General features: G+C 51.6%; 6 protein-coding genes across 12 annotated transcripts; 2 read left to right on the forward strand and 4 right to left on the reverse strand.

The window, feature by feature from the left end:
- Positions 1-23: 23 nt before the first annotated feature.
- LOC6507591 (ankyrin-3) lies at positions 24-3,117 on the reverse strand. Its single transcript, XM_001955927.4, has 3 exons — positions 2,045-3,117; positions 1,547-1,983; positions 24-1,494 (listed from the first exon to the last, which is right to left on the reverse strand). Exons 1-3 carry the CDS (start codon positions 2,853-2,855, stop codon positions 727-729), a joined length of 2,016 nt encoding a protein of 671 aa, XP_001955963.1. The 5' UTR covers positions 2,856-3,117; the 3' UTR covers positions 24-726.
- A 191-nt stretch (positions 3,118-3,308) lies between these two features.
- Positions 3,309-4,763, forward strand: LOC6507463 (DNA polymerase delta subunit 2). Its single transcript, XM_001955926.4, has one exon. The coding sequence runs from the start codon at positions 3,425-3,427 to the stop codon at positions 4,721-4,723; it is 1,299 nt and encodes a 432-aa protein (XP_001955962.1). The 5' UTR covers positions 3,309-3,424; the 3' UTR covers positions 4,724-4,763.
- Positions 4,750-5,074, reverse strand: LOC6507590 (U6 snRNA-associated Sm-like protein LSm8). The gene has a single exon (XM_001955925.4). The coding sequence runs from the start codon at positions 5,072-5,074 to the stop codon at positions 4,787-4,789; it is 288 nt and encodes a 95-aa protein (XP_001955961.3). The 3' UTR covers positions 4,750-4,786.
- Positions 5,075-5,171: 97 nt separating this feature from the next.
- LOC6507464 (39S ribosomal protein L46, mitochondrial) lies at positions 5,172-6,108 on the forward strand. Its single transcript, XM_001955924.4, has one exon. The coding sequence runs from the start codon at positions 5,269-5,271 to the stop codon at positions 6,043-6,045; it is 777 nt and encodes a 258-aa protein (XP_001955960.1). The 5' UTR covers positions 5,172-5,268; the 3' UTR covers positions 6,046-6,108.
- An 8-nt stretch (positions 6,109-6,116) lies between these two features.
- On the reverse strand, positions 6,117-16,317 carry LOC6507589 (spectrin alpha chain). Of its 4 annotated transcripts, XM_014909855.3 has the most exons (7): positions 12,328-16,317; positions 11,911-12,009; positions 9,314-11,237; positions 8,654-9,257; positions 8,437-8,466; positions 6,939-7,539; positions 6,117-6,877 (listed from the first exon to the last, which is right to left on the reverse strand). In XM_014909855.3, exons 1-7 carry the CDS (start codon positions 16,315-16,317, stop codon positions 6,749-6,751), a joined length of 7,377 nt encoding a protein of 2,458 aa, XP_014765341.1. In that variant the 3' UTR covers positions 6,117-6,748. The 4 variants fall into 4 exon arrangements, with proteins under 4 accessions (XP_014765341.1, XP_032310258.1, XP_032310257.1 ...); XM_032454367.2 differs by lacking the exon at positions 11,911-12,009; XM_032454366.2 differs by lacking the exon at positions 8,437-8,466.
- A 433-nt stretch (positions 16,318-16,750) lies between these two features.
- Positions 16,751-22,422, reverse strand: LOC6507588 (protein disks lost). 4 transcript variants are annotated; one of them, XM_014909852.3, is made up of 2 exons: positions 22,300-22,422; positions 16,751-20,621 (listed from the first exon to the last, which is right to left on the reverse strand). In XM_014909852.3, the coding sequence occupies exon 2, from the start codon at positions 20,537-20,539 to the stop codon at positions 16,811-16,813; it is 3,729 nt and encodes a 1,242-aa protein (XP_014765338.2). In that variant the 5' UTR covers positions 20,540-20,621; positions 22,300-22,422; the 3' UTR covers positions 16,751-16,810. The 4 variants fall into 4 exon arrangements, with proteins under 4 accessions (XP_014765338.2, XP_001955958.3, XP_044570772.1 ...); XM_001955922.4 differs by lacking the exon at positions 22,300-22,422 and adding an exon at positions 21,081-21,188; XM_044714837.1 differs by lacking the exon at positions 22,300-22,422 and adding an exon at positions 21,078-21,150.
- Positions 22,423-22,451: the final 29 nt, after the last annotated feature.

Below are 22,451 nucleotides of genomic sequence, written 5' to 3' on the forward strand. Positions count from 1 at the left end.
ACCTCAGGCCGGTTGGCTGACCATTTGAATTTTTAATTGTATTTATTGATCGATAGCGTTATCAATTCGATTGAGAATGACATTACAGATACAGAGATTAACAACGGTTTAGCAACAATAATAATAATAATCATAATAATAATAGTTACAATAATAATTACATATCATCTCGCTCATAAAAATTGCCGTCAAATGTACAATATTCTAAAACACCCGAAATGTTTTTCAAAAAACAGCCTTAAGTTTATGATCTATAACTTGTGAAGCATGAGATGTGAAGAAGGAGAGGCAAGGGATCTTTAAAGGAGAAGAAGTGTAACACGATCCTCCTCACAACAAATATAGTTAATATATAGTAGATTCGTATCAAAGAAATTGCACGTGTTTGATTTGACAATATTTTCTTAAACCGTTTGCTTTGTTTGTGTGTGTTTCTGTTGAGTCTAGGTACGTTTAAGCGTTTCTATTTCTTACACGGGCCTGTCCGGGACTTTCAGTTTAAGTCTAATATTTAATCCAACGATCCAATGAGTTCTTTTCTAAAGATGCCATCCAGAACAGACCAGATAGCAACGAGGGGTGCAGGCAAATACTAGAGCACTGAACTGGACTCCCTGGTAAATATGCGTATTAAATTGTACAACATTAGTCGTGATTGATTTTCAAATTCGCTGCGGTTTGCGGTTGGGATTTATTGGTCGTTGGGCTTCACTACACTACCAATCGCTACCGTTCGAACTGCAGGACATAGTCCTTAAGCGGGCCGGGAAGATTCAGACGGTTTATGTTCTGGGCCAGCTTTCGATTCATCGCCTCATAGATGGCGAAGCGGGCCAGTTGCTTGAGGCTCCTGGGCCGGCGGTAGAGCGACGAGATCAGGGCTATGAGATGCTCCGTCTTTTTACTTGGCACCTGTGCCACGTAGAAGTTGTGCAGCGACTTAAGGCAGTTGAACAGGGGCTCGTGCTCCATGGTCAGGTAAAACAGGTGGATCACTCGCTGGTATGTTGCATGCGGATCTAGCAGAATGAACTCCTTCTTGGTTATCAAAATGATGTAGTAGAAGAGCAGGTAGCAGGAATTGGTGCGAAATGAGCTTCGGAAAGTGGCCAGCTCGGTGGAGAAGATCGCAATGGCGCGCGTAGTTTTGTCACTCAGCAATATATTTGGATCAGCTCCGTACTGGATCAAAGTAAGCGTTAGCTCGTAGACGCACTCCATATCGTGGCAAGTTCGCACATTCTGCACCATGTCCATCACCGCCTGCAGAATCTGTTGATATGTCTTGTTGCAGTCCAAGCCGTGCTGCAACAGCAACAGCAGGATGTTCTTGATGAAGTCAAAATTTGTACGCTTCTGGGTGTCGCAGTTCAACGTAAAATTCTCACTAACCGTGAACACGAGAACGTGTAGTGGCTTGAGGTTAGCGCGGTACGAACAGTTCGGGTTCGCTCCGTGCTGCAACAGCATGCGAATGCAATTTAAATAGCAAACCTGAAAAAAACCATTAATTTTAATTATACTTTTCCGTATTTAGCCTACAGACCTTCATTGAGTGCGTAAAGTGATGCAAGTGATCCTTGTTAATTAGCGGTACCAGCAAAACCATAATCGGCACAGACCCATCCCTGCCGACTATGTTCGGGTCGCCATCCTCCTTGATAAGCATGCTCAGCAGCTCGTAACAGACCTCCCAGTCACGCAGGTGGCGGAATACGCAAGCCATGGCACTGTTTCCAGCTTGGTTGATCGACTGCTTGGCACCGTTTTGCAGCAGGAAGCGCACCAGATGCAGCACGTCCCACTTGCTCCACTTGTCATACCCGTAGCGGGCCTCTTCCAGCGCATAGCGTACGATCAGGGCATGCAGCGGGGTGTTACCCAGAGAGTCCGGTGCATTGATCAGCTCTTTGCAGCCGCGCTCCAGCAGTATACGGAGTGTGGCAAGTGTGTCTTCTGCCGACTTTCGAGCGGCAAAAATAACTGAAAGGACAATGGCTCTTGAGCAAAAACCATGCTGCACTAGGCACCAAGGAATACTCACCCACATGGAGCAGAGTCATCTGTTGGGTGCAGGTGCGCACTGTGGTGACAGCGCCCTGGTGGATGAGCAACTCTAGAAAGCGACCGTCGTGGAGCACGGCGTGATGGATAGGATAGTATTCGTCCATGATCAAATTGATCTCTTCTGACCGCGTCACCACCAGCTGCTGGACACAGTTCCAGGCCCCCCGTTCACAAGCGAGATGAAGCAACGGTTTCTTAACGCGGAATGGTATCCAAGGCTCCTCCATTTTCTGGGTGAGCAGACTGAGAACGTTGTACTGGTCGCCATCGATGGCGTAGTACAAAGCGTTTTGGAGCTTTGTGCTTAGGCGTTCGCTAACATCGTCCACATTGTTGTGCCACTTGCCGCTCTCCTCACAGTTGCGGGTGTGGGCGCCAGGAAAGCACATGCGTGTGTCCACATCAATGCGGGCACCATGTCTCAGGAGCAGCTCCACGCACTCCTCGTAGCCACGGAGCGTGGCAATGTGCAACGGTAGGGAGCACGGGGAGCGGTTCACGTCCGGACGGTGACGGTGCAGCAGCCATTTAGTGAGATCGATGTGATTTAGGCCGACACTGCGCTGCAGTATATTGTAGCCGTACTCGTCGTGGAGGGCCAAGATATTCTCGTGCTTGGGTATCTGGATCAGCAGACTCTCAAGCGTTTGGAGCGAGACCTTGGGGTTAGCGCGCAGGATATCGAACAATGTTTGGATGGTTTCTTCGGTGGCCTTGGACACTTTTCCGTCGCGATGGGAGAGCAGCGCAGAGCCCGAACGAAACACCTGGCTTACAGAGCCACCCATGGTGGTGAGATGGGACTATCCCCAGCAGTCTTTCCTGCGGCTAACACATGTCTCCCTTTGTTGCGACGCAGTTTCTACCAGGAGATCATAAACAATGAAATGCGTAGCAGAGACTCCCTCGTCACCTGGTTGGATTTACACACCAAATACATCGCCCCGGGGCATTCGGTACGGATTTTAATAATTGCAAATCTACTTTTTGCTGTCTGTCGCTCTTCCTCTTAATTTCCGATAGGAGTGTCTATAACAGCTGGGACCAATCGTCTATCGGATTCAAGGTACAGTGAAAACTGTATAGCGATAAATAATGGTTAGAATATTGTTTTCCATTGCTGGCTTATTTCGCAATTTATTCTAGAGGACTTAACTTCTGCCATTTATATTTTTTTAATATTCCAAAATATAATTTCTTTACAAGTGCTTTGGGTTGAATTTTTTTGTAAACTTATCGATAACAGATATTTTTATCTCCAAATAATCAGTCCTCACTGTATCTAATTGGCGCCCAAACGAAATAAAACTGCATCTGCAAAGGTTCTCCATAAAAATTTAAAAAGCCAGGCAAAATAATGGCTCAACGCCGGGAGACTAATTACGAAAACTTGTCCGCCCAGTTTAGGCTGAAGGCCCACGATTACCAGAAGCAGTTCTGCCACCTGTATGCGCACCGGTTGGCTGAGATGACCCGCCTTCTAAGTCCACTGGCCCAGGAAAAGTGGGGCCGCCAGGAGCCCATCAAGAAACTGTGCGAATTGCGCGGCGAGCAGGATGTTCACTGTATCCTCATCGGCACCATTTACAAGCATCAAGCTCACAAGCCTAGTATTCTAAGGGACATTTCGGAGGAGAACCAGCTTGCGCCGCAGCCACCCAGACAAAATTACTCTGAGCCGGAGGACAAAGTGGTGCTGGAGGATGAGCTACAGCGGGTGCGACTACAAGGCGAACTTCTTCAGAGCCAGTTAATGGCCACCGGAGTAGTATGTGCCGTGCTTGGAGGCACAGACAGCGAAGGCTTCTTCAACGTGGAGGACATGCTTTATTACGAGAGCGGACCGCAAAAACCTTTGAAAGCAAAAAACAGCAGCCGTCTCTTGGTTCTAGTTTCTGGATTGGATCAACTACAGGCTCACACCTTTGCAGACGCCCTCAATCTCTTTCAGTATTGGCTAGCTGGAAGTTTCGGTAATGGAAAGGAGGCCGGCTCCATGGTCCGCCTAATTGTGGCAGGCAACTCTGTCCGAGCCAGTGCCGTGGCCCATGTACCAACTCTGCAAGTGGCCCGCACTCAGGCGAATGCCAACGATACTGTCCAAGCTGTCACACAATTGGATAAGTGGTTTGCCGCCTGGGCCCGCAGCCTGCCCGTGGATATTCTTCCGGGAGCCTACGATCCAGCTAACTTTATGCTGCCCCAGCAGCCATTTCATAAGTGCATGTTCCCGGAAGCAGCTAAGCTCTCCTCTTTCCAAGCAGTGACCAACCCCTACAGCTGTCGCCTCGACGAGACCTTGGTGTTGGGTACTGCCGGCCAGAATGTCTCGGATCTGCTGCGCAGCACCTCGCTGAGCTCAGCACTAGAAGCCCTCAGATGCACCCTCAAGTGGGGACACGTTGCTCCCACAGCACCGGATACTTTGGCTTGTTACCCATATATCGACAGCGATCCTTTTATTCTTCGTGAGTGTCCGCACGTATACTTTGCCGGCAATTGCGACTCCTTTGAGACGGATCTGCATGAGAGCTCCAGCGGGCAACGCACTCGGCTGGTATGCGTGCCCAGCTTCAGCCGGACGCAGAGCGTCGCCGTGGTGGACCTAGAAACTCTCGCCTGCCGCCAGGTTAATTTTAGCGTAGAATCCGATTAGTTGTTACAATTAAAATCCAATGCCAGTTATGTCTTGAAAATCAGCTTTATTTTGTATCCTATCCTAGTGCACCACTGGGCCGAGGGGTTCGCCTCGAATGTTGGCCAGGTCCAACCGGGAGTCGATGGTCTCATCTATCAGTCCGATAACCGCAATGTTGTCGCCGCGGATGATGTGCAGTCCGAGGACAATCTGCTCGATCCCGGAGGTTGTGGAAAAGACACGCTCATGACATTCGTCAATGATTATATTGATGGTTTGGTCAAAGCCCTTCAGAGTTCCTATGAAGTTCCGCCCGTCTGCCGTGATTATGCTGACTGTGTGGTTGATGTATGATTCCAGTCCGGACATGGTGGGGGCTTCTCCTAGTTTGCTCCGCGCTTTAACAAAACAAATGGAATATAGAAATGAGCCGGAGCCGACGCGCTCCCCGATAGCTCCTGTTATCGGAACTAGTTCATAACTGACCAGCTGTCCAGAAGTGCTGCTCATGTAATCGGTGTTTATTCTTCATTTTTCCAAAAACTTAAATAAAATTGTGAAAAATGTGGCGCCGCTTTGTGCAATTGGGAGCCCGGGAACTGAGTCGAACTCAGTCCACTATCGCGGCTCCCGAGAAGTGGGATCTGTATGCCGGCGTGTTGGTGGAACGCCTTCCGGTGATTTCAAAGAGCCTCAATCCGCTGGAGAAGCAGTTTCAAGATCTACTCTGGCGCGTGGAGTACGAGAACAGCCTGAAGTCCGACTTTGAGCTGAAGCACGAGCGGGATCTGGTCCAGGCAGAATTAATCAAGAAGGGAAAGATGCAGGTGGACCTAGAGGACAGCGGAGCGAAACAGACGGCTCAGGACCTTAAAGATGCGTACGTTGAGGAGCTCAAGAAGTTCCAATTGGGTTCACGAACTACCGCAGATGACAAAGCCAACAGGACGAGTTCCACGGACCGTTGCCTAGAGGACACCCTGTACCTGCTCGTTCAGCAGAAGCTGGGTCAGCAGCAGCACCTAATCCTGCCGCAGGGCAAGCGGCTGGAAGGCGAATCCATGAGACAGACCGCGGAGCGAGTCCTCCGTGAGCAGTGTGGCCAGGATTTGCAGGTGCTCTTCTACGGCAACGCCCCTGTCGGTTTCCACAAGTACAAATATCCGAGCAACCAGAGGACGGAGAGTGTGGGAGCCAAGGTCTTCTTCTACCGGGCATCCGTTCGGTCTGGTCAGGTTTCCGAGAAACAGGCCAAGTTTGAATGGCTGCCCAAGGAGGCGTTGAACGGAAAACTGACGAATGCCTCCTACTCGGAGAGCATTAACAAGTTCCTGTTGTAATCCTAGTTCTTCAGTCTGTTTTTATACGGTCACGGTTAAATATAAATGAGTTAATAGATCAAACACTTCGATTGATTATTTTTAGACATGCAGCAATATATTTATTTTTGCAATTTTGCGGATTGTAAATATACGTTCAATACAGAGGCAAAGATTTATTGTTTTGTTCTCAATATTACTGTTTCCTACTTTCGTTTCGAATACACGTAGAAACTGGAGAAAACACAGGGCTAATTATTGGATGCTATTTGGTTTGGGTATGAAGCATTAGTATCTTAAATTTTCGATATATCAATTGCTTATAGGCTCTTTTTAAGTTTCAAACATTCAATATTAAGAGTGAGTTTGCTCGATTACTGGAAGCTAAGCAGTATTGGATTGCTCTTCGTAGGGCGCAGGCTCAGATAACTTTATTAAATACTCCCGAAACTAAAGCGACCAAATTTAAGATACTTTCTGTTGGGTGTTTCCTAAATAAATGCAAAACTACAAACTGGTTTATGGTCAAAGTCGATAAATATGTATTGCAAAGTGCTATTGTTGATTTTAGGTTCATTGTGGCATTCTTAAATAAGCAATAAACGTTCTCACTTAGGACTAAATTATCGAAAATAATGGTGTAAATATATATTTTTGTTTGATTTTTCTTTAGAAATATTTTTGTAGATTGTAAGACATATTCTCAAGGCCGGGCAGTAGGCTCTTAGTTCTGGAATAGCGTTCGCGTGAAATCTATGTAGTCCAGGGCGTCCTTGATGGGCTGGCCGGAGCGCGGTTCCGAGTAGGGTTTCATGCGCTGCACGCAGTAGTCCGCCATGTCCTTGGTGAGGTTCTGTAACAGGGAATAGAGTTTATATTCCGACACTATGAGATCAATATAAGACAAAACTTACGCAGTAGAGCTCTTCCTTGGTAACGTAGGGGCGGTCGGCAGCGGTGATGGCGCGGAAGGCGTTCTCAATCTCCTCGTAGGACTGAACATTCTCAGTCTCCTTGGAGATCATGAACGCAATGTACTCCTGCAGGGAAACGTAGCCATCGCGGTTGGGATCAACAACACCGAGAATAGCGTCGAACTCCGGATCGGGCTGGCCCTCCTCAACCATGGGCAGGTCGTAGCCGAGGGCGCGCAGGCAGGACTTGAACTCCTGGTGGTTGAGCTTGCCGCTCTTGTCCTTGTCGAAGTGCTTGAACATCATCGAGAACTCCTTCAGTGAGTCCTCGGAGACGCCGGAGTGGTTGCGTGCCTGGATCTGCTGTTCCAAGTTGTGTTGCATGCGCATGGAGAGCTGGTCCAGCTGGTCCCACTGCTGGGCCAGACCAACTGTCGAGTGCTCTGTGTAGCGGTTGTCCAGAATCAGGTGCTCCTCCAGCAAGGCACCCAGCTCCTCGATCTTCTTGAGGTCGACGCGGCGGGCGCGCACCTCTGTGGCTTTGACGCGAAGCGCCTCCAGTTGCTGTTCCAGGGAACCGGAGCCTTCCATCATGGACGTTCTGTAGGGGTGTGGCAACGAGGCAGGTTGAGATTGGGGCAGGCAAATGAAACGTTTGTTAGTACGGCACAATATCGGGGTTAGGTCATCTCAAATACAAATCGGAACGATACAATGATAGAATGCATAAGAAAAGCAAATCTTGTTATGGGTCTGTTACGGGCAGCGAATTTATATTTCTGGTTGGGGCTCACAACTAATTTGTCTTCCCTTTATTTGATTTTTTGGGTTGTATATATTTACAGGTGTCTGTGGGAATTTCAGACGCGATTCGGTTGGAGTTTAGTGTGGTTATTTGTGGTGGTTGGAGGTTTAGTTGAGCAACTCATAAAGACACAAAGTTGTCTAATTGCTATGAAGCGAGATACAAATAAGAATGGCGCCAAAAGAACGATTTAGTTTTATTCGAAAAAAGCTACTAAGATTTGATTAATGCTTCGTATTAAACAGAAAAGAGATAAAGTTTCAATTTCTCGGTTTCTACTTATTTCTGTATGCTACAACATCGTTAATATGCTCTGATATGCATGCTGAAGAATTTTAAGAACTTTAATTCCGCAAAAATCGAGTACGAGTGATCAGTTTAAAATAAGGACGAGTCGGTACGGCTCCTTGACGATATACACAGCTACCGCTTTTGCTCGGGTGCTAATTGCAACTAATTATGCAGAATACGCTCTAAGACTTGGTTGGATCGATCTGTGTGGATTCGTATGTGTATGTTGTGTTTATAAATATTTACAGAGCGCTAAGGCACGAGTTACAAAGTTATCAGGTATTCCCAAAAAGTTAGTCGAGGAGCGGCTCATTTGCGAGTTTAGCGAACCATTTCAAAGAAGGTCGCACAACAAAAAGTGGCAAAAGCAAAAACGCAGAATCAGAGACTGGACTTAATTACCCTTGACGGTTATAACCCAGCATATAATATCTAGAAAAATAGAATTGATCTTTTCAGTAACGTAGGTATTTGGAGGATGTGGACCACAAGAGTTGTTTTCAGATGTCAGATGGATTCAGACACTGTGTGAGGGCTTGGGATGGACTTCGATTCCACTTCGAACAAAACTCCAAACTCACTGGTAATAAAAAAAAAAGTACCCCATCCCGTCACTCACCTCGTCTCTGTGAGCCAATGGTGGAAGAGATTGGCGTGCTTGGCGAACTCCTTGCGCAGCTTGTCGTTCTCCTCCTGGCGCTTCGCCTCCTTGGCAAGTTCCCCATCGCGTTCCTCTATGATCTTTTGCAGGTTACGCCAGGTCTCCTCAAGAGCTTCCATGGTGAACCAGGTGTAGGGATTGGGTCCAACATTAAAGCTCTTGATCTTCTGGTCGAGTGCTGCCAATGCCTTGAAATCAGCTTCGGCCGACGACAGGGACGCCTGGAATTGGGCGTGGGCGTCGCGCAGGGCGCGAATTTCTTCGATCGAGTTGCAGCGAACAGGATCTGTGAGATCCTCTTCGGCATTCTCGAACCAAGAATTGAAGGCCGAAGCTTTCTTGGCAAATGTCAAGTAGAGTTCCTCGATCTGGCGGAACTGCTCCTGCATTGCCAGAAGTCGCTGCTTGCGCGTCTCGGAGGCGTCGCGCAGCTTCTGCCACCTGGCGATAACGTCACTATGACGCTTAAGAATTGCCGGAGACTGGGCGTGGTTGGCGTTGATCAACTGGTCCTTCAGCGCCGTAATGTTGTGGATGCCTTCCTGTTCGAAGGCATTGAGACCTGCGGAGAGAAGAGCATTAACACAATAACGAACAGGGAGCGTATGGAGAACCTACCTGCATCGAATGTCTCCTGCTTGGTCAACAGCGTCTGCACGGTAGAAAGATCGCGTCCGTACTCGTCGGAGCGCACGTAGTTCTCCTTGTCGTCGATCCAGCTCTCCACAACGTCAGCCTTCCACATGAACTGCAAATAGGCGGAGTTGTCCAGGAGAGCTCCCTTGCGGCGCGCGGCCAGGGCAGAGAGGTTATCCAATTTCAAGCGAAGCTGCTGGCATCGCTGGGCAATCGAGTCGCCATGGTGGTTCTTGGCCTCGACCAGCTCGCTGCCCTGGTCGCAGATCAGGGAGCAGCGGTCCTTGTGGGCAGTGAAGTCGGTCTCGAAGGCGTCGTGTTTCTTCAGCAGACCCTGAACGGCGGCCATGGAGTCGCCGTAGTCCTCGACCGAGAGCAGTTGTTGCTTCTCGGTGATCCATGCCTCCTCCTCTTCGACCTGGGCCAGGAACTGCTGGTAGGTCAGCGACTCGTCCAGCTTCTGCCCTCGAGTGGCAGCCAGATTCTTGAGCTCGGCCCAGGCCTGGTTGAGGGCCTTCAGGCGCTGCTCGATCTCTGGCACACCAAGGTTGGAAACATCCATCAACTTTTCGCCGGCTTCCTGGACTGCCTGGATGGCAGGCTCGTGGGAAGCCAGCTCGGCCTCCAGACGCTTGTGCTTCTTCTTCAAGTTCTGGACGCCAGTCAAGTCGCGTCCGTAGTCGTCCGAGCCCACCAGCAGTTTCTTCTCCTTGATCCAGCTCTCCTCGTCGGCAATGTCCCGGAAGAACTGGTGCAGGGTAAGGGCCTCGTTGAGGCGGGCCTGGCGATGGGCAGCCAGGTTGCAGATGCGTTCGTAGCGCTCGTTGATGCTCTGTCGCTTCTCTTGTATACCGGCAGTGTCAAACTGGCCGCTCTCCACCAAGGAATCGGCCTGGTTGTTCATGTCCTTGATGCGGTCCTCGTGGGCCACGATATCAGCCTCGACCAACTGATGCTTCTTCATGAGGTTTTGGACAGAGGCCAAATCCTTTCCAGAATCCTCAGTGGTCAACAGGCTCTCGACCTCGCCCAACCAGAAGTCCAAATCCTTGACGGCAGCGATATAAGTGCGTTGTTTGTTTGCCTCCTTGAGCTTCAGCGACTTTTCGGTGGTCTTGTGGGTCAGGTACTCCCACTGGTCAGCGATCTGGGTGAGTCGCTTCTGGACTGCATCCTCCGACCCGCTGCACTGCTTCTTGTCTATCAAATTGCCACCCATCGCCAGAACGCTCTGAATACGGTCCGCATTGGCCGCAAGTTCGGCCTCGAAGGCCTGGTGTTTCTGGTGCTTCGACTGGATGTTGGCCGGATCCTTGTAGCTCTCCTCGGTGGCCAGCTGCAGCTTCTCGGCGATCCAGTTCTCAATCTCATCCGCATCGCGCGAGAACTGCTGCAGAGTCTGCTCGTCGCCCAGACGCGACCTCTTCTCGATGAGTCCCTCCTTGAGGTGACGCCAGCGCTCCAGCACCTGCTTGCGTTTCTCGTCCACCAAGTTGGAGGCATAGTGGTTCTGGGCAATCAGCTGATCGGCCACGGTCTGCAGAGCCGCAATCTTCTGCTCGTGCCCGTTAATGGCCTTGTCGAAATCTTCGTGCTTCTTGATCAGCGCCTCCACATTGCCGCCGGCATTGGCGTCGTCGTCGGCGTTCAGGAATGCCTCGCGGGCCGACATCCAGGACTCGGCCAGCTCACAGTCGCGCATGTACAACTGCAGGTCTAGGTTTTGCTCCAGCTGCAGCCGGCGCTCGGTCCAGGCCTTCTCCAGGTCCTCGCGTGCCTTGGCCAGGTCCTCGATCTTCTCCTTGATCTCGGGAGAGGCGTAGTGGTTGGCCTGGAGCAGCTCGTTGCCGAACTGCTCGAAGGCTCCGAAGGTTCCGGCGCGAGCATCGATCTCCGTGCGGTGTTCCTGAGAAAAATGAAGTTATTAATTGACTTGTTCTTTGATGGGTTGGAATATAGCGCCGGGTTAGCACAATATGGGTGGCTGGCTGATTGCCCGAGTGGCTGCTGGCCTTCGAGGATCAGTTGCTGCAGCTTGGCATTAGTCAAAAACAGAACGTGGAACGTTAAACTGAACTATTGGGTGGATAAAACACTGCGAGATGTGGAGGCCATGGCGAATGATGGTATGATGCATATGGAAATGTGGTGGTTCTAGAATATGTTTGAGTGTTTTTAAGTTCACAAGGAAGAGATGTGTTTTTGATTACAACACAGTTGAACAAACTCTATGCTCAAGGCTCTGTATTACATCTTAAAGCCCATCTGATTGAGCTCCCTTATCGAGGCATTGAGAAGTGTGGGGTTAATGATAATGGTGGCCCGATCTTCGTAAAGCTAGATTAGATAAAAAGTAAAGAACCCGCTCGTGTGTACTTGTGTTTTAGGAAAGCTGAAGCCAAAACATAATGTCTGATGTGTGTACATGAGAAAGGGTATTCACACTGATGTAGTGATGGAAAGGAGTTCCAGAGAGTCCTGTAACAAATGTGGGGATGAATTATGATCGCAAACACAGAACAAAACAGACAACGAAACACTGAACTCGGATGACTTGCGAATGACAGTTCGAAGGGTACCTCGGCGCCGGATGGAGATGCGATGCTGGTGTTCGAGGAGGCGGTGGCTCCCGGAGCCGAGCTGCTGCCCAGTGTAAATTCAATCTCAGCACGGTGTGCCTGCGAGATTGTGTCGCACGTGTTTCATATATATGTTGTTGGTTGTATTTTCATTTGAGTGTCGGAATGCAGAAACACAACCATGAGGGAAATTATGCGAGTTGTAGTTGTCGATTGAGTGTTGTTCGATTTATGAAATGACACCAACCAGAAACAAAAACCAAAAGACAAGAAAACAGTTCAGTCGAATTAAAAATTAAATGTAAAGTCTAGCAGCTAATTTCTCCAAATGTTTCCTCAAATAATAATCGTATTCATCCACAATTTCACAAATTTTGAATTCGGAAATCCCTGCACAACTTCCCCAAGATCCCTTACCTGATGACGCTCGATCAGAGCCTCAGCTCCAGTTACATCGTTGGCCAGCTCGTCGGAAGTGACCAGGCTCATCATCGAGTTGATCCAGGCCAGCAGATCCCGGTAGTCGCTGAGGAAGCGCTGCAGGTCGTACGAGTCCAGGAGCTTCTCCTTGCGGGCCGTGGACTTGGTAATGATCTGGTCCCACATCTCGTTGATCTCCTTCTGCTTGGCATAGGTCTGCTCGGCGGTGTCCGGATGCGACTGCATAAGTCGGTTGGCGGTCTCGTCCAGCTGGCGGATCTTGTCGCGCAAGGCGGCTAGATCGCGCTCCACACCCTCGTGCTTCCGCTGCAGAGTCTGGACGCTGCGCAGATCCCTGCCCAGATCGTCGTTGTTTAGGGCATTCGCCTTCTCGGCAATCCAGTCCTTGGTCTCATCGATGTCGCGGTGGAAGCGCTGCACCTCGTGGGCGGAGCCCAGCTGGCTTGCCTTCTCGGCGGTGAGGGTCTGCAGGTTGTTCCACTTCTCGTTCAGGTCCTGCATCTGGGTCTGGATCTTCAGAGCGGCTTCGGTCTGGCCCAGGGAAGTCAGCTGGACGGCAATCTCGTTCATGTTGGCCAGTCGCACTTCGTTAGCTTTCAGGTCGTCGTTGAAGTCGTCGAACTTCTTCTGGAGCACCTCCACCTCCTCGAGGTCCTCGCCAACAACGTCGGCGATCTGGGCGTGGTTCTCCTTGTCCCGAATCCACTGAGCCAAGTCGGCAGCCTCGCGCACCAGGACATAGGCCTTGACCGTCTCGTTCAGCTTGTTCTGGCGCTCGCGAGCCAGGGCCAGTAGGTTGTCGTACTGGGAGTTGATCTGGTTCTGGCGCTTGGCAATCGAGTGGTTGTCCACCAGGTTCTGCTGCGAGGCACTCAGTCCGGCCTCGATCTTCTTGATGTAGGCAGCTGGGACGAAGCCCTGGCGGTCGTTGACCTCCACCTTCCACCAGTCCTTGTTGTTCGAGTTCAAGAGAGTGAGAACATCGCCCTTCTTCATGGAGACTTCTCGCGGGGATTTCTCGGTGTAGTCGTACAGGGCCACCACGCACTCCTTGCCAGTGATGTCCACCACAGGGGTCTCCTGCTGGCGGCAGTTCTTCGCCTGCTCCTGCAGCGCCTGGATGGTGTTGCCGAAGGCCTCCAGATCGGAGACCAGCGCCTCGTGCTTCTTCAGTAGAGCCTCCGAAGAGTCCTCATCCTTGCCGTAGTCACTGCCGGTAGCAATTGGCTCCTTTTCGCGCATCCATGACTCCGCCTCGTTGGCATCGGCGAAGTACTGATGAGCCTGCAGGGAATCGTCCAGGTCCTGCTTGCGCTGGTTGGACTTGTCTTTCAGGGTGTTCCACTGCTCCTGCAGAGCCTCCAAGCGCTGCCGAATGTCATCGCTGGCGAAGGGCTGATCCTTCAGCATGTTCTCGCCCGAGCTGATGACGTTCAGGAGCCTGGCCTCGTGGTTGTTGATCTCGGCCAGCACAGCCTGGTGCTTCTTAATCAAGTTCTGCACGCCGATCAAGTCACGGCCGCGATTCGTCGATGCTGCAATGGGCTCCTTCTCCCGGATCCAAGCAGCTTCGTCCTCCAAGTCGCGGAAGAGCTGTTGCACTTGCAGGGAGTCGAGGAGATGCTGCTTCCTCTCACCCATGGGGGCTGCCAGAGCCGCATATCGGGCAGAGAGATTGCCCTCCTTGTTGCGGATGTTGTCGGCGTCGAAGTGGCCAGACTCGATGAACTTGTTAGCGGCCACCTTGATGCTCTCGATGCGGTCCTGGTGGGCCATCACATCGGCCTCCAGGAGAGCGTGCTTCTTCTGCAGATTCTGCACGGAGGTCAAGTCCTTGCCATGGTCTTCCGACAGAAGTTGGCCCTCAATCTCGCTAAGCCACAGCTCGATGTCCTCAATCGTCCTGTTGAATTGCTGCTGCTGGCAGGCCTCGTTCAGCTTGGTGCCCTTCTTGTCTGAGGCCTGGACGAGGGTCTCCCACAGCACCACGATCTCCTGCATCCGCGTGTTAATCTGGTCGGCGGCGTAGTGCTGCTTCTCGATCAGCTCAGTGCCCACGTTGGTGATGTCCTCGATGCGGGACTTGTTGGCGTTCAGCTCGTGCTCGAAGTTTTGGTGCTTCTGCATCTTTCCATTGAGGTTGGTGGGATCGAGGTAGCTGTCGTCCGTGGCGAACTTCAGCTTCTCGCTTATCCATCCCTTGGTCTCGTCGCAGTCCCGTTCGAACTGCTGGTAGCGGTTGGAGTCCTCCAGCAGCTGGCGGCGCTTGGACGACTTCTCCTGAAGAGCTGCACGTCGGGCGAGGAGCATCTGGCGACGCTGGGCCACATCGTCGGCGGCGTAGTGCTGACCATCGATCAGCTTGGTGGCAAAGATGTCCAGAGCCTTGATTTTCTCCTCCTGGGCAGCCAGACTCTTCTCAAAGTCCTCGTGCTTCTTGATTAGAGCCTCCACGGAATCCAGGGAATCGCCCAGGTCCTCGTTGGCCAAAAAGGCCTCCTGCTTGGCCATCCAAGTGTCTGCCTGCTCTGTGTCGCGGTAGAAAAGTTGCAAGTCCATGCACTGCTCGTACAGAATGCGACGATCCTCCCACAAGGACAGTAGCGAGCTCTTGTCGTTCTCCAAGGCGGCCAACTTCTCCTGGATTTCGGCAGCGGCATAGTGCTCTCGCTCCAAGAGTTTCTGGCCGGATTCAGTAGTCAGCTTGAAGCTATCCTCCCTGGCATCGATCTCGCCCTTGTGCTCCTGGTGGCGCTCCAGTAGAGCCTCAGCGCCGGCCACGTCCTTTGCCAGTTCATCGGCCGAAATGATGGCCTTCATGCCGTTGATCCAGGACACCAGGTCGCGGAAATCGGCCAGGAAGCGATGAAGGTAGTAGGATTCATCGAGCTTCTGCTTGCGCTCGCCAGCCTTGGCGGTCAAGCTCTGCCAGTAGTTTGCGATCTCAGCCTGCTTGTCCCGGATCTGGTCGCTGTGATCGGCATGGATCGAGCACAGACGCTGGGCCTCGGCGCCCAAAGTAGAAACCTTATCTTCCAGGGCGGCCAAATCGCGCTCCACGCCTTCGTGCTTGCGCTGCAGAGCCTGGACACTGGCCAAGTCCCGGCCGTAGTCGTCGGAGGACAGTACCACATCCTTCTCGGCAATCCAGGCCACAGTCTCGTCGGCATCCCGGTTGAAGCGCTGGATCTCGTGCGCCCCAAAGAGCTTCTCCTGGCGTACGATGGCCAGCTGCTTGAGTCGCTGCCAGGCCTCGTTCAGTTCCTCCTTCCGCTTGGAAATGGTGTCCCTCTCCGGGTGGCCGTCCTGGACCAGTTTATCGGCCAGCTGGTTGACTTCCGTGACGCGGTACTCCTGCGAGGCCATGTCCTTCTGGAACTCGTCGAACTTGCGCTGGAGTACCTCCACATGCTCCAGATCCTGACCAAACTCGTCGGCGGTCACGAAGGTCTCCTTGTCCTTGATCCAGAACATAACCTCTTCGCACTGGCGAAGGAATTGCACGAGGACCAGAGCCTGCTGCAGCTTCAGACCCTTCTCAGCCAGGCGGCTCAGGAGCAGCTCCCACAGCTGATGCAGCTCATCCAAACGGCGCTGAATCGTCTCTGAAGCAAAGTGCTGCTGGTTGATCATCTCCTGGCCGGTGTTGTCCAGCGAGACGATGGCATTGCTATGGGCAGAGACCTCCGCCTCGAAAGCCTGGTGCTTCTGGATCTTCGCTTGCAGATTCGTCGGATCCCTGTAGCTTTCCTCGCTGGCCGCCTGTAGCTTCTCATGGATCCAGGACTCCAGTTCGTCGGCATCGCGCTTAAAGTACTGAAAGCGACGAGAGTCCTCGAGCTTCTCCCTCTTCTGGCGCGTCTCGATCTTGAACTCGTTGTAGCGAGACAGCACCTGCTCACGTCGCTCTTGAATGTCCTCGACGGTCTCCAGGATCTTCACCTCCTTGGGTGTGAAGTTCTCCATGTTGCTATCGATCTATGTATTCTTCGTTCGTTTCGTTGGAGTATTGCTTAAATAAGGCGCTAGACTGTTTCGATTTAATACTGGGGATTCCTCTTCATCAAATGTTTGTCCGTGCACAACTGTGGATGGAATCAAAAGGATACACTCGGTTAGTTTTATTTCGGGTAATGGAATCTATTAATTAAATTTCTGGCTGTGGAATGATTAAGTTCGCACATACATAGATCAGCCTCTACGGTCTACGCGATCGATGATCACATCGCTTGACAACCTCGTCCCGCATTCGCTGCCCCAACAATCGCACAATATCAGCAACTAAAAGTGCGCAAGTGACGCATGCTCCGCCCCACCAGTGTAGTGTAGCTATCGCCCTATCTTATCGACAACATAGCCAACGAACCCGCTCATTTCCGAGTTATTTTCAGCAAAAATGTACAAAAAGGAACGCTTTATTCGACACACAAACGGTACGTTACATAAGAATGATTTTTTATTAAAAGCTATCCAGATCGCGCGAAAGGTCGGCCAACATCTCCATGAAGAGGTGCGACTTAGCCTCGTCTTCGGGGCTCTCTACAGACGATGCAGTCTGCGCCACGCCCACGCCCTCGGTGACCGAAAGTTGCTGGAGGAGATTAGACAGGGGCGCCCACACAGTCGGGGTCCAGTTCTCCCGGAACAGCGGCATAAACAGGTCGTTGAGTTGGTCAGCACGAATGACTCCTGTTTTGAGCATAGCTCGGAGCAGCTCCTCCAGCAGAAGGAAGCCGTAGGGATTCTTCTCCAGTTCCCCTATGAAGGTGACGTTCAAGAGTCCCTCGAAGATGCTGGGGCAGCCCTCGCCGGGCAGTAGCTGCGGCGAGAGCCATGCCACACAACAGGTGGAGGTTACGTCCAAAGTAAGGAGCTCTGGCTTCTTGGTTATGAGAAGCTGCAGAAGGTGGACCAACCCAGAGCCAATCAGGTGATAGAAAACGGTTGGCAGTTGCTTCAGAAGGACTGCCTCCTGGCATTGCCGGAGTAACTCGGCTAGCTCCTTTTGGGTTCCCACGCTCTCCGGCCGGAGGCTGAGGCTATGCCGCCACTGCTGCAACTGGAAGAGTAACTCCGACAAGCTGAAACCGACGTCCGAAGAGAGCTGGAGCTCGCTGGATCCGCCTTCAGCGGAAGTCGCTTTGAACTTGTTCGAGTGGCACACCTTAGTGGCCAGCTCCTCGAGATCCCCATGATAGAAGGTCGACTGCATCACACTGGCCTGCAGCCACTGCTGCAGCTGCACCTGCGCTTGGCAGCGGACGAGATGAGCGTAGGTGGAGCGCAGCGCCTCGTTGGTGCTGGCCGGGAGCAGCGCCTCCAAAGACTTAGTTATCCTTTGGTTCAGCAACTGCGGCACCTTCTCCTTCCAGCTCTGACAAGCCTGCTCCCTGGCCTGCTGGAATATCTGCTGCAGTTGCAGGAGCACCTCCCCGGCTTCCAGCGAGCAGATCTCGTTCACCCTTCCATCGGCAGCCGCCTTGGAGGGCAGTAGAATTTCCTGCTGGGCGTCCTTAACCACGCACTTAAAGCAGCGCTCCGTCACAAACTCAATCAGTCTCCGCGTGGAAGCGTTTTGCGAGTGCAGGAAAGCATCTGCCAACCGGCGCTGCTGTAGGTCCGCCGGCGTCAGCTCGGCAGGAGCCACAATTGCCTCCTTGGAACTAGAGCTGCTGTTCTGCTTCAGCTGCTCCAGCCGCGTGGTGATATACCGGAAGCGCCCGCTTCGCGCCTGCCTCGACGGAGTAATGCTCACTCGGAACTCCTGCACAAAGGGACAGGCCACAGGCAGCAGTTCCTCTAGCGAGGGAGCAAGAGAACCCTCCTGGGAGCGTAGCCCACTTAGGCAGTGCTCTACAGTTGCTGCCACATGCGATGAGCCCGACTCCCTCTTCCGATACGCGTAGTAGCCAATGACCAGTTGCGGCTGGGCGTCCAACAACCAGCCTATGCAGCTCCTGACTATGAAGACTGCTCCGGGCTGCATCTTCTCCGTTCTGAGCGAGGCGTACAGCCCGAAAAGGAGCTCCAAGGTGGCCAGGGAATCCGGCAACTGCAGGCTAACCAAGTCCAACATCACAAGGTAGTGCACCAGCCATGGCAGAGTAATGAGCAGCTTCCCCTGCCGCATCGAGCGCTCGACGATGTCCCTCAGCTGGAACTCCGGTTGGAAGTGGCTGCGCAGCTGCAGCTGCTGTGGGCAGAGGAGCGCCGGAGCCGGACCTGCGTGCTGTGTTGTGCCGCTGAAGGGCAGCACCGTCACAAAACCGAGAAACTTGGCCAAAATCAGCATATTGGCCATGGTCTGAACCCGAACAATGTACGGGCCCTGCTGGGCGGACTGCTCTTCGCCCACATCCTCCGAGAGCTGGAGGAGTTCGAAGGTAGATTCGTTGTGGCGCATCAGCTGCACGTAGAGTGCTATCTTGAGCTGCACGAGAAACGCCATTGAGGGGCAGCTGGTAATAAAATCCCTGAAAAAAGCCTGCGAGCGTGGAAACTGGCCCTCCACGCTCGAGTTGGAGGTCACCAGGCGTTGGGCGAGCCTGTTGAGCCTCAGGGGATCCAGTTTTAGGCCCAGTTCTTCGGGAGATTCAGTGGACTCGGTGCCGGAAATCAGCAGCTGGCTGACGAACAGCTTAGCAAAGTGCGCCATGTTGACTGGGTGATCCGAGACCTTGAAGATCTCCCGCACCCTGGCGTTCAGCTCGCTGGCAAAGTTGAAGACTCTGTTCAGGTGGCTCGACTCCCATAGCTTGAAGCTTTTATAGAACAGATCTCTCTGCGACTTAAAGGCGCGGAACTCATTCTCCGAGGGAAAGTTGTCCCTCGAATCCTTCTCCTCGTGAAAGTAAACATTCTGCTGGGCAGAGGACGGTGCAGTCTCTTCCCTGGAGCAGTCTTGCTTTTGCTGGCAGGAAGCTTCTAGCTGTTGCACCATGCTCTGGGGCAGCAGGCTTAGGCGTTCGTTCTGCAGGAGCACACCCATCGTCTTGCGGTCCAGCTGGAGGAGAAGCTTCTGCTGGTTTTCCAGAAGCTGGGCTGCAAAGAAAATGCAACTCTTGTAGTCAGACAGCCTCTCAAACGGCTTCGTTGCGGTTGGTTCTTCTGGGGATTGGGTCGTGACCCTGATGTTGAGCAGGTGGATCGCGAAGCTCAGTTCGCTGAGGACATTGGGCACCAAGTTGAGATCTATGAGGAGGCCGTAAATCGCAGACAGTAACTGTAAGTGGCCAGTGTCCCGGACATCTTCCAGGCTTACGCTCTCAACCGGCAGCACTTCCTCGTCGGGGGTCCTCTGCTCCTGCTGGCTCAAATTCACAGGCGCCTCGCTCTTGATTTCCTGCTTGTGAAGGAGCAGCGACTTCCGAGCCTCCATGTCCAGTGCTGCTCCCTGACTCCGATCGAATATTTCGCTGCTCTGCGAGAGCCGCCACAGGTTGTTGTCGTTGCTAAAGGAACTGGTGTCCCCAAAGGACGAGTTGGCGGACACGTTCTTGCTAATCGTCATGGGCAGCACTCTTCTGCGCGGCTTGGACTGTGGAGTGACCGTGGATGCAGCTGTCGCGACCCCACCCTGACTCTGCGGCGTAGTCTTCTTCTTCATGCGCTGCTGGCTCTGGTTGGGCGTGTTGACTAGGAAATCGCCCAAACAAAAGCTGTGACCGGCCGCTCCTCCTCCCGCGGCGCTTCTGTTGGCTCCACCGCTCTGAGGTGTGCTGCAGAACTGACCGCCCGCGCTGGCTGGGGTGGAGCGGCGGCTCTGCGTTTGCTGCCTGGCCGGAGTGGAGGTGGACGCGGCGCTGGAGGCGCTTCTGTTAGCGAGCGACTCGTCGAATAGCTGCTCCTCCTGGAGCGGCTCCTGAATGACATCTTCTGGCAGCGGTTTCTGAGTCCGGATGGGCGTCAAGGACTTGACTGGGGTTTCTGAGCTCCGCGAGTAGTAGTACTTCTTTGTGTGGTGCCGCAACGCGGACAGGAAGAACGCCGCAAAGTCCTCCAGACAGCACTGGCTCGGCTGGCCCTTCTGGCCTTTTTTGAAGTAGGCCACGAACTTCTGCTGCAGCTGTGGGCGGGGCACCTTCTCCAGGTGCACCAGCAGCTGCTGGAGATGCTTCTCTTCCGGCTGGGGCATGGTTCGTTGACTCTCTATTCTCTTTCCGCTTGCTCCGCTTGCCTCTGCGGGCATGACCTGCTGCTGCGCTACTTCTAGTCTCCTCTGCTCGAGCTATTTTTGACCTTCTCTCACTCTATCAAAATTCTCGTTTTCCCTGAAACGGAAGAGGAGAGAAGGGAAATTGTTGGCTTGTACACGCTCGGCTTTGTGAGAGGTTTCATTTTCTACAATTTTACTTTTATTTATAGATTTTTTTGTCTTGTTTGGAGGGATTGAGTTTTGTTTGTTTTCGTTGACATCACTTGTTCACACACACATTAAACTAAATCAGAGTAAACTGCACGGAGTACATTAGTTATGAAATTTAGACGGCGATTACATCATCGCCGGTACACAGGCTATAAAGGTAAGAGTCTAGTTAGGATAAAAGGATTAGTGGTAGGTATCGGGGATAAAAGTTTTGGGGAGGACAGAGTACTTGGAAGACATGTAGTACGCACATTTTAGGTAATTAAGTTACAATAACTAATTAGTTAGTCCGTTCTAAGCTTTTCTCTACTAATACAGCTAGTCCATTTGCGCAAAAGACTCAAATATTTCAAGAATTTACAACTTCGTTATCGAATTTGCTTTCCAGAACAGTTCCAGAAAGATAAGCTCAGGAGGTCAACTGAGCGACCGCCTGAAACTGGGAAACTGGTGGTGGGCAATGACATCATTCGCTTTTAGGGAGGGTCAAACACTCGGCGAACAAACATCGCACATTCAAAACAAATTTCGGGCCACCGCCGCAGGAAACTGAAATTGGGAAAGAGACAGCAAATATCCCATGCTAGGCAGCCATACAAATGTGTTTACAACACACACACAGACACAAACACCAAGGCAGCCAATTAACTGTTTATCACGGTACCAAACAAAAACAACGACACAACAACAAAAATACCAGAAAGAAAGGCGTCGGCATTAGCCGACATTGGTATACCCTCTAACATTAAGTTCAATAATACTAAAAGCTTTACTAGACTTTATAGCATAAAGTCTAACTCTAAACTTGTATTTACAATTTTTTTCATTTTAATTCACACATAGAGTACTACTCGCCCCACTCATCTGCTTTTATTTCGCCCCTCACTGCCACACACAACCAAAGGCTACATTAATTGAAGTGTCTATCAGAAAATAGCCGAGGATGACGTAATGCTCACGGTTTGGAATTATGAGCAATGATGGAAGAGCGAACAGTTGGGGCCGGAATCAATGGTACCCATACATATGTATGTATGGGCACTCTCATCCAAAAATGTCCTACGTAAACAAGCTTTGGTAAAGTCAAGGACATGTCCCACCGCCAAACAGGTTTCATCAAATGCAAGTCAAACATTTTTTTTACTCCATACTCGGACTTTCGTAAACACACTCAGAGAGAGCGGCGCCAGCTCTTTCCTGCGCTTTCTCTATCTCTATCTCAGCCAGGTTCTCATCTGAAGTTGCCGCACCACCACTGAGGTACACACACACACGCACACAACGTTGCACACCAACACGCAGTTCAAGTACCAGATACTTTTTTTCGAATGCAATTTACGTGGATTTTTTAGCCAAAAATCTACATTTCTGGGGCTAATTGGACTCTGTAGGCAGAGAAAAATGCAGTTTGAGTGCGGGCGGGACTTTCTTTCCCCACTTCCGGGCTTAATTGGATTCCAAAGTCGCCCGGAGAGGGTGTGGCGTTGACCCGAAAAAATTTTCACTTCACGCACGCTGAATTTCAATTGCAATTTAAACCCAACTAACAGTAGGCTACAGGGAAAAAATGATTGAAAACTTACACTTTGATGGCAACTCTATCGATTCACAGTTAATTTGTAAATTATACTATTGATTTTCAAAGGGTTTTCGCTATTTAGTCGCAGCGCCTGAATTCACGCGAACCGCACGGTAGTAGTAATTTTTGTCCAGTGTTTGAAAATAGTTGGCAGAT

This window comes from Drosophila ananassae, chromosome 2R (genome assembly GCF_017639315.1).
Source record: "Drosophila ananassae strain 14024-0371.13 chromosome 2R, ASM1763931v2, whole genome shotgun sequence".
Classification (NCBI taxonomy): Eukaryota; Metazoa; Arthropoda; class Insecta; order Diptera; family Drosophilidae; genus Drosophila; species Drosophila ananassae.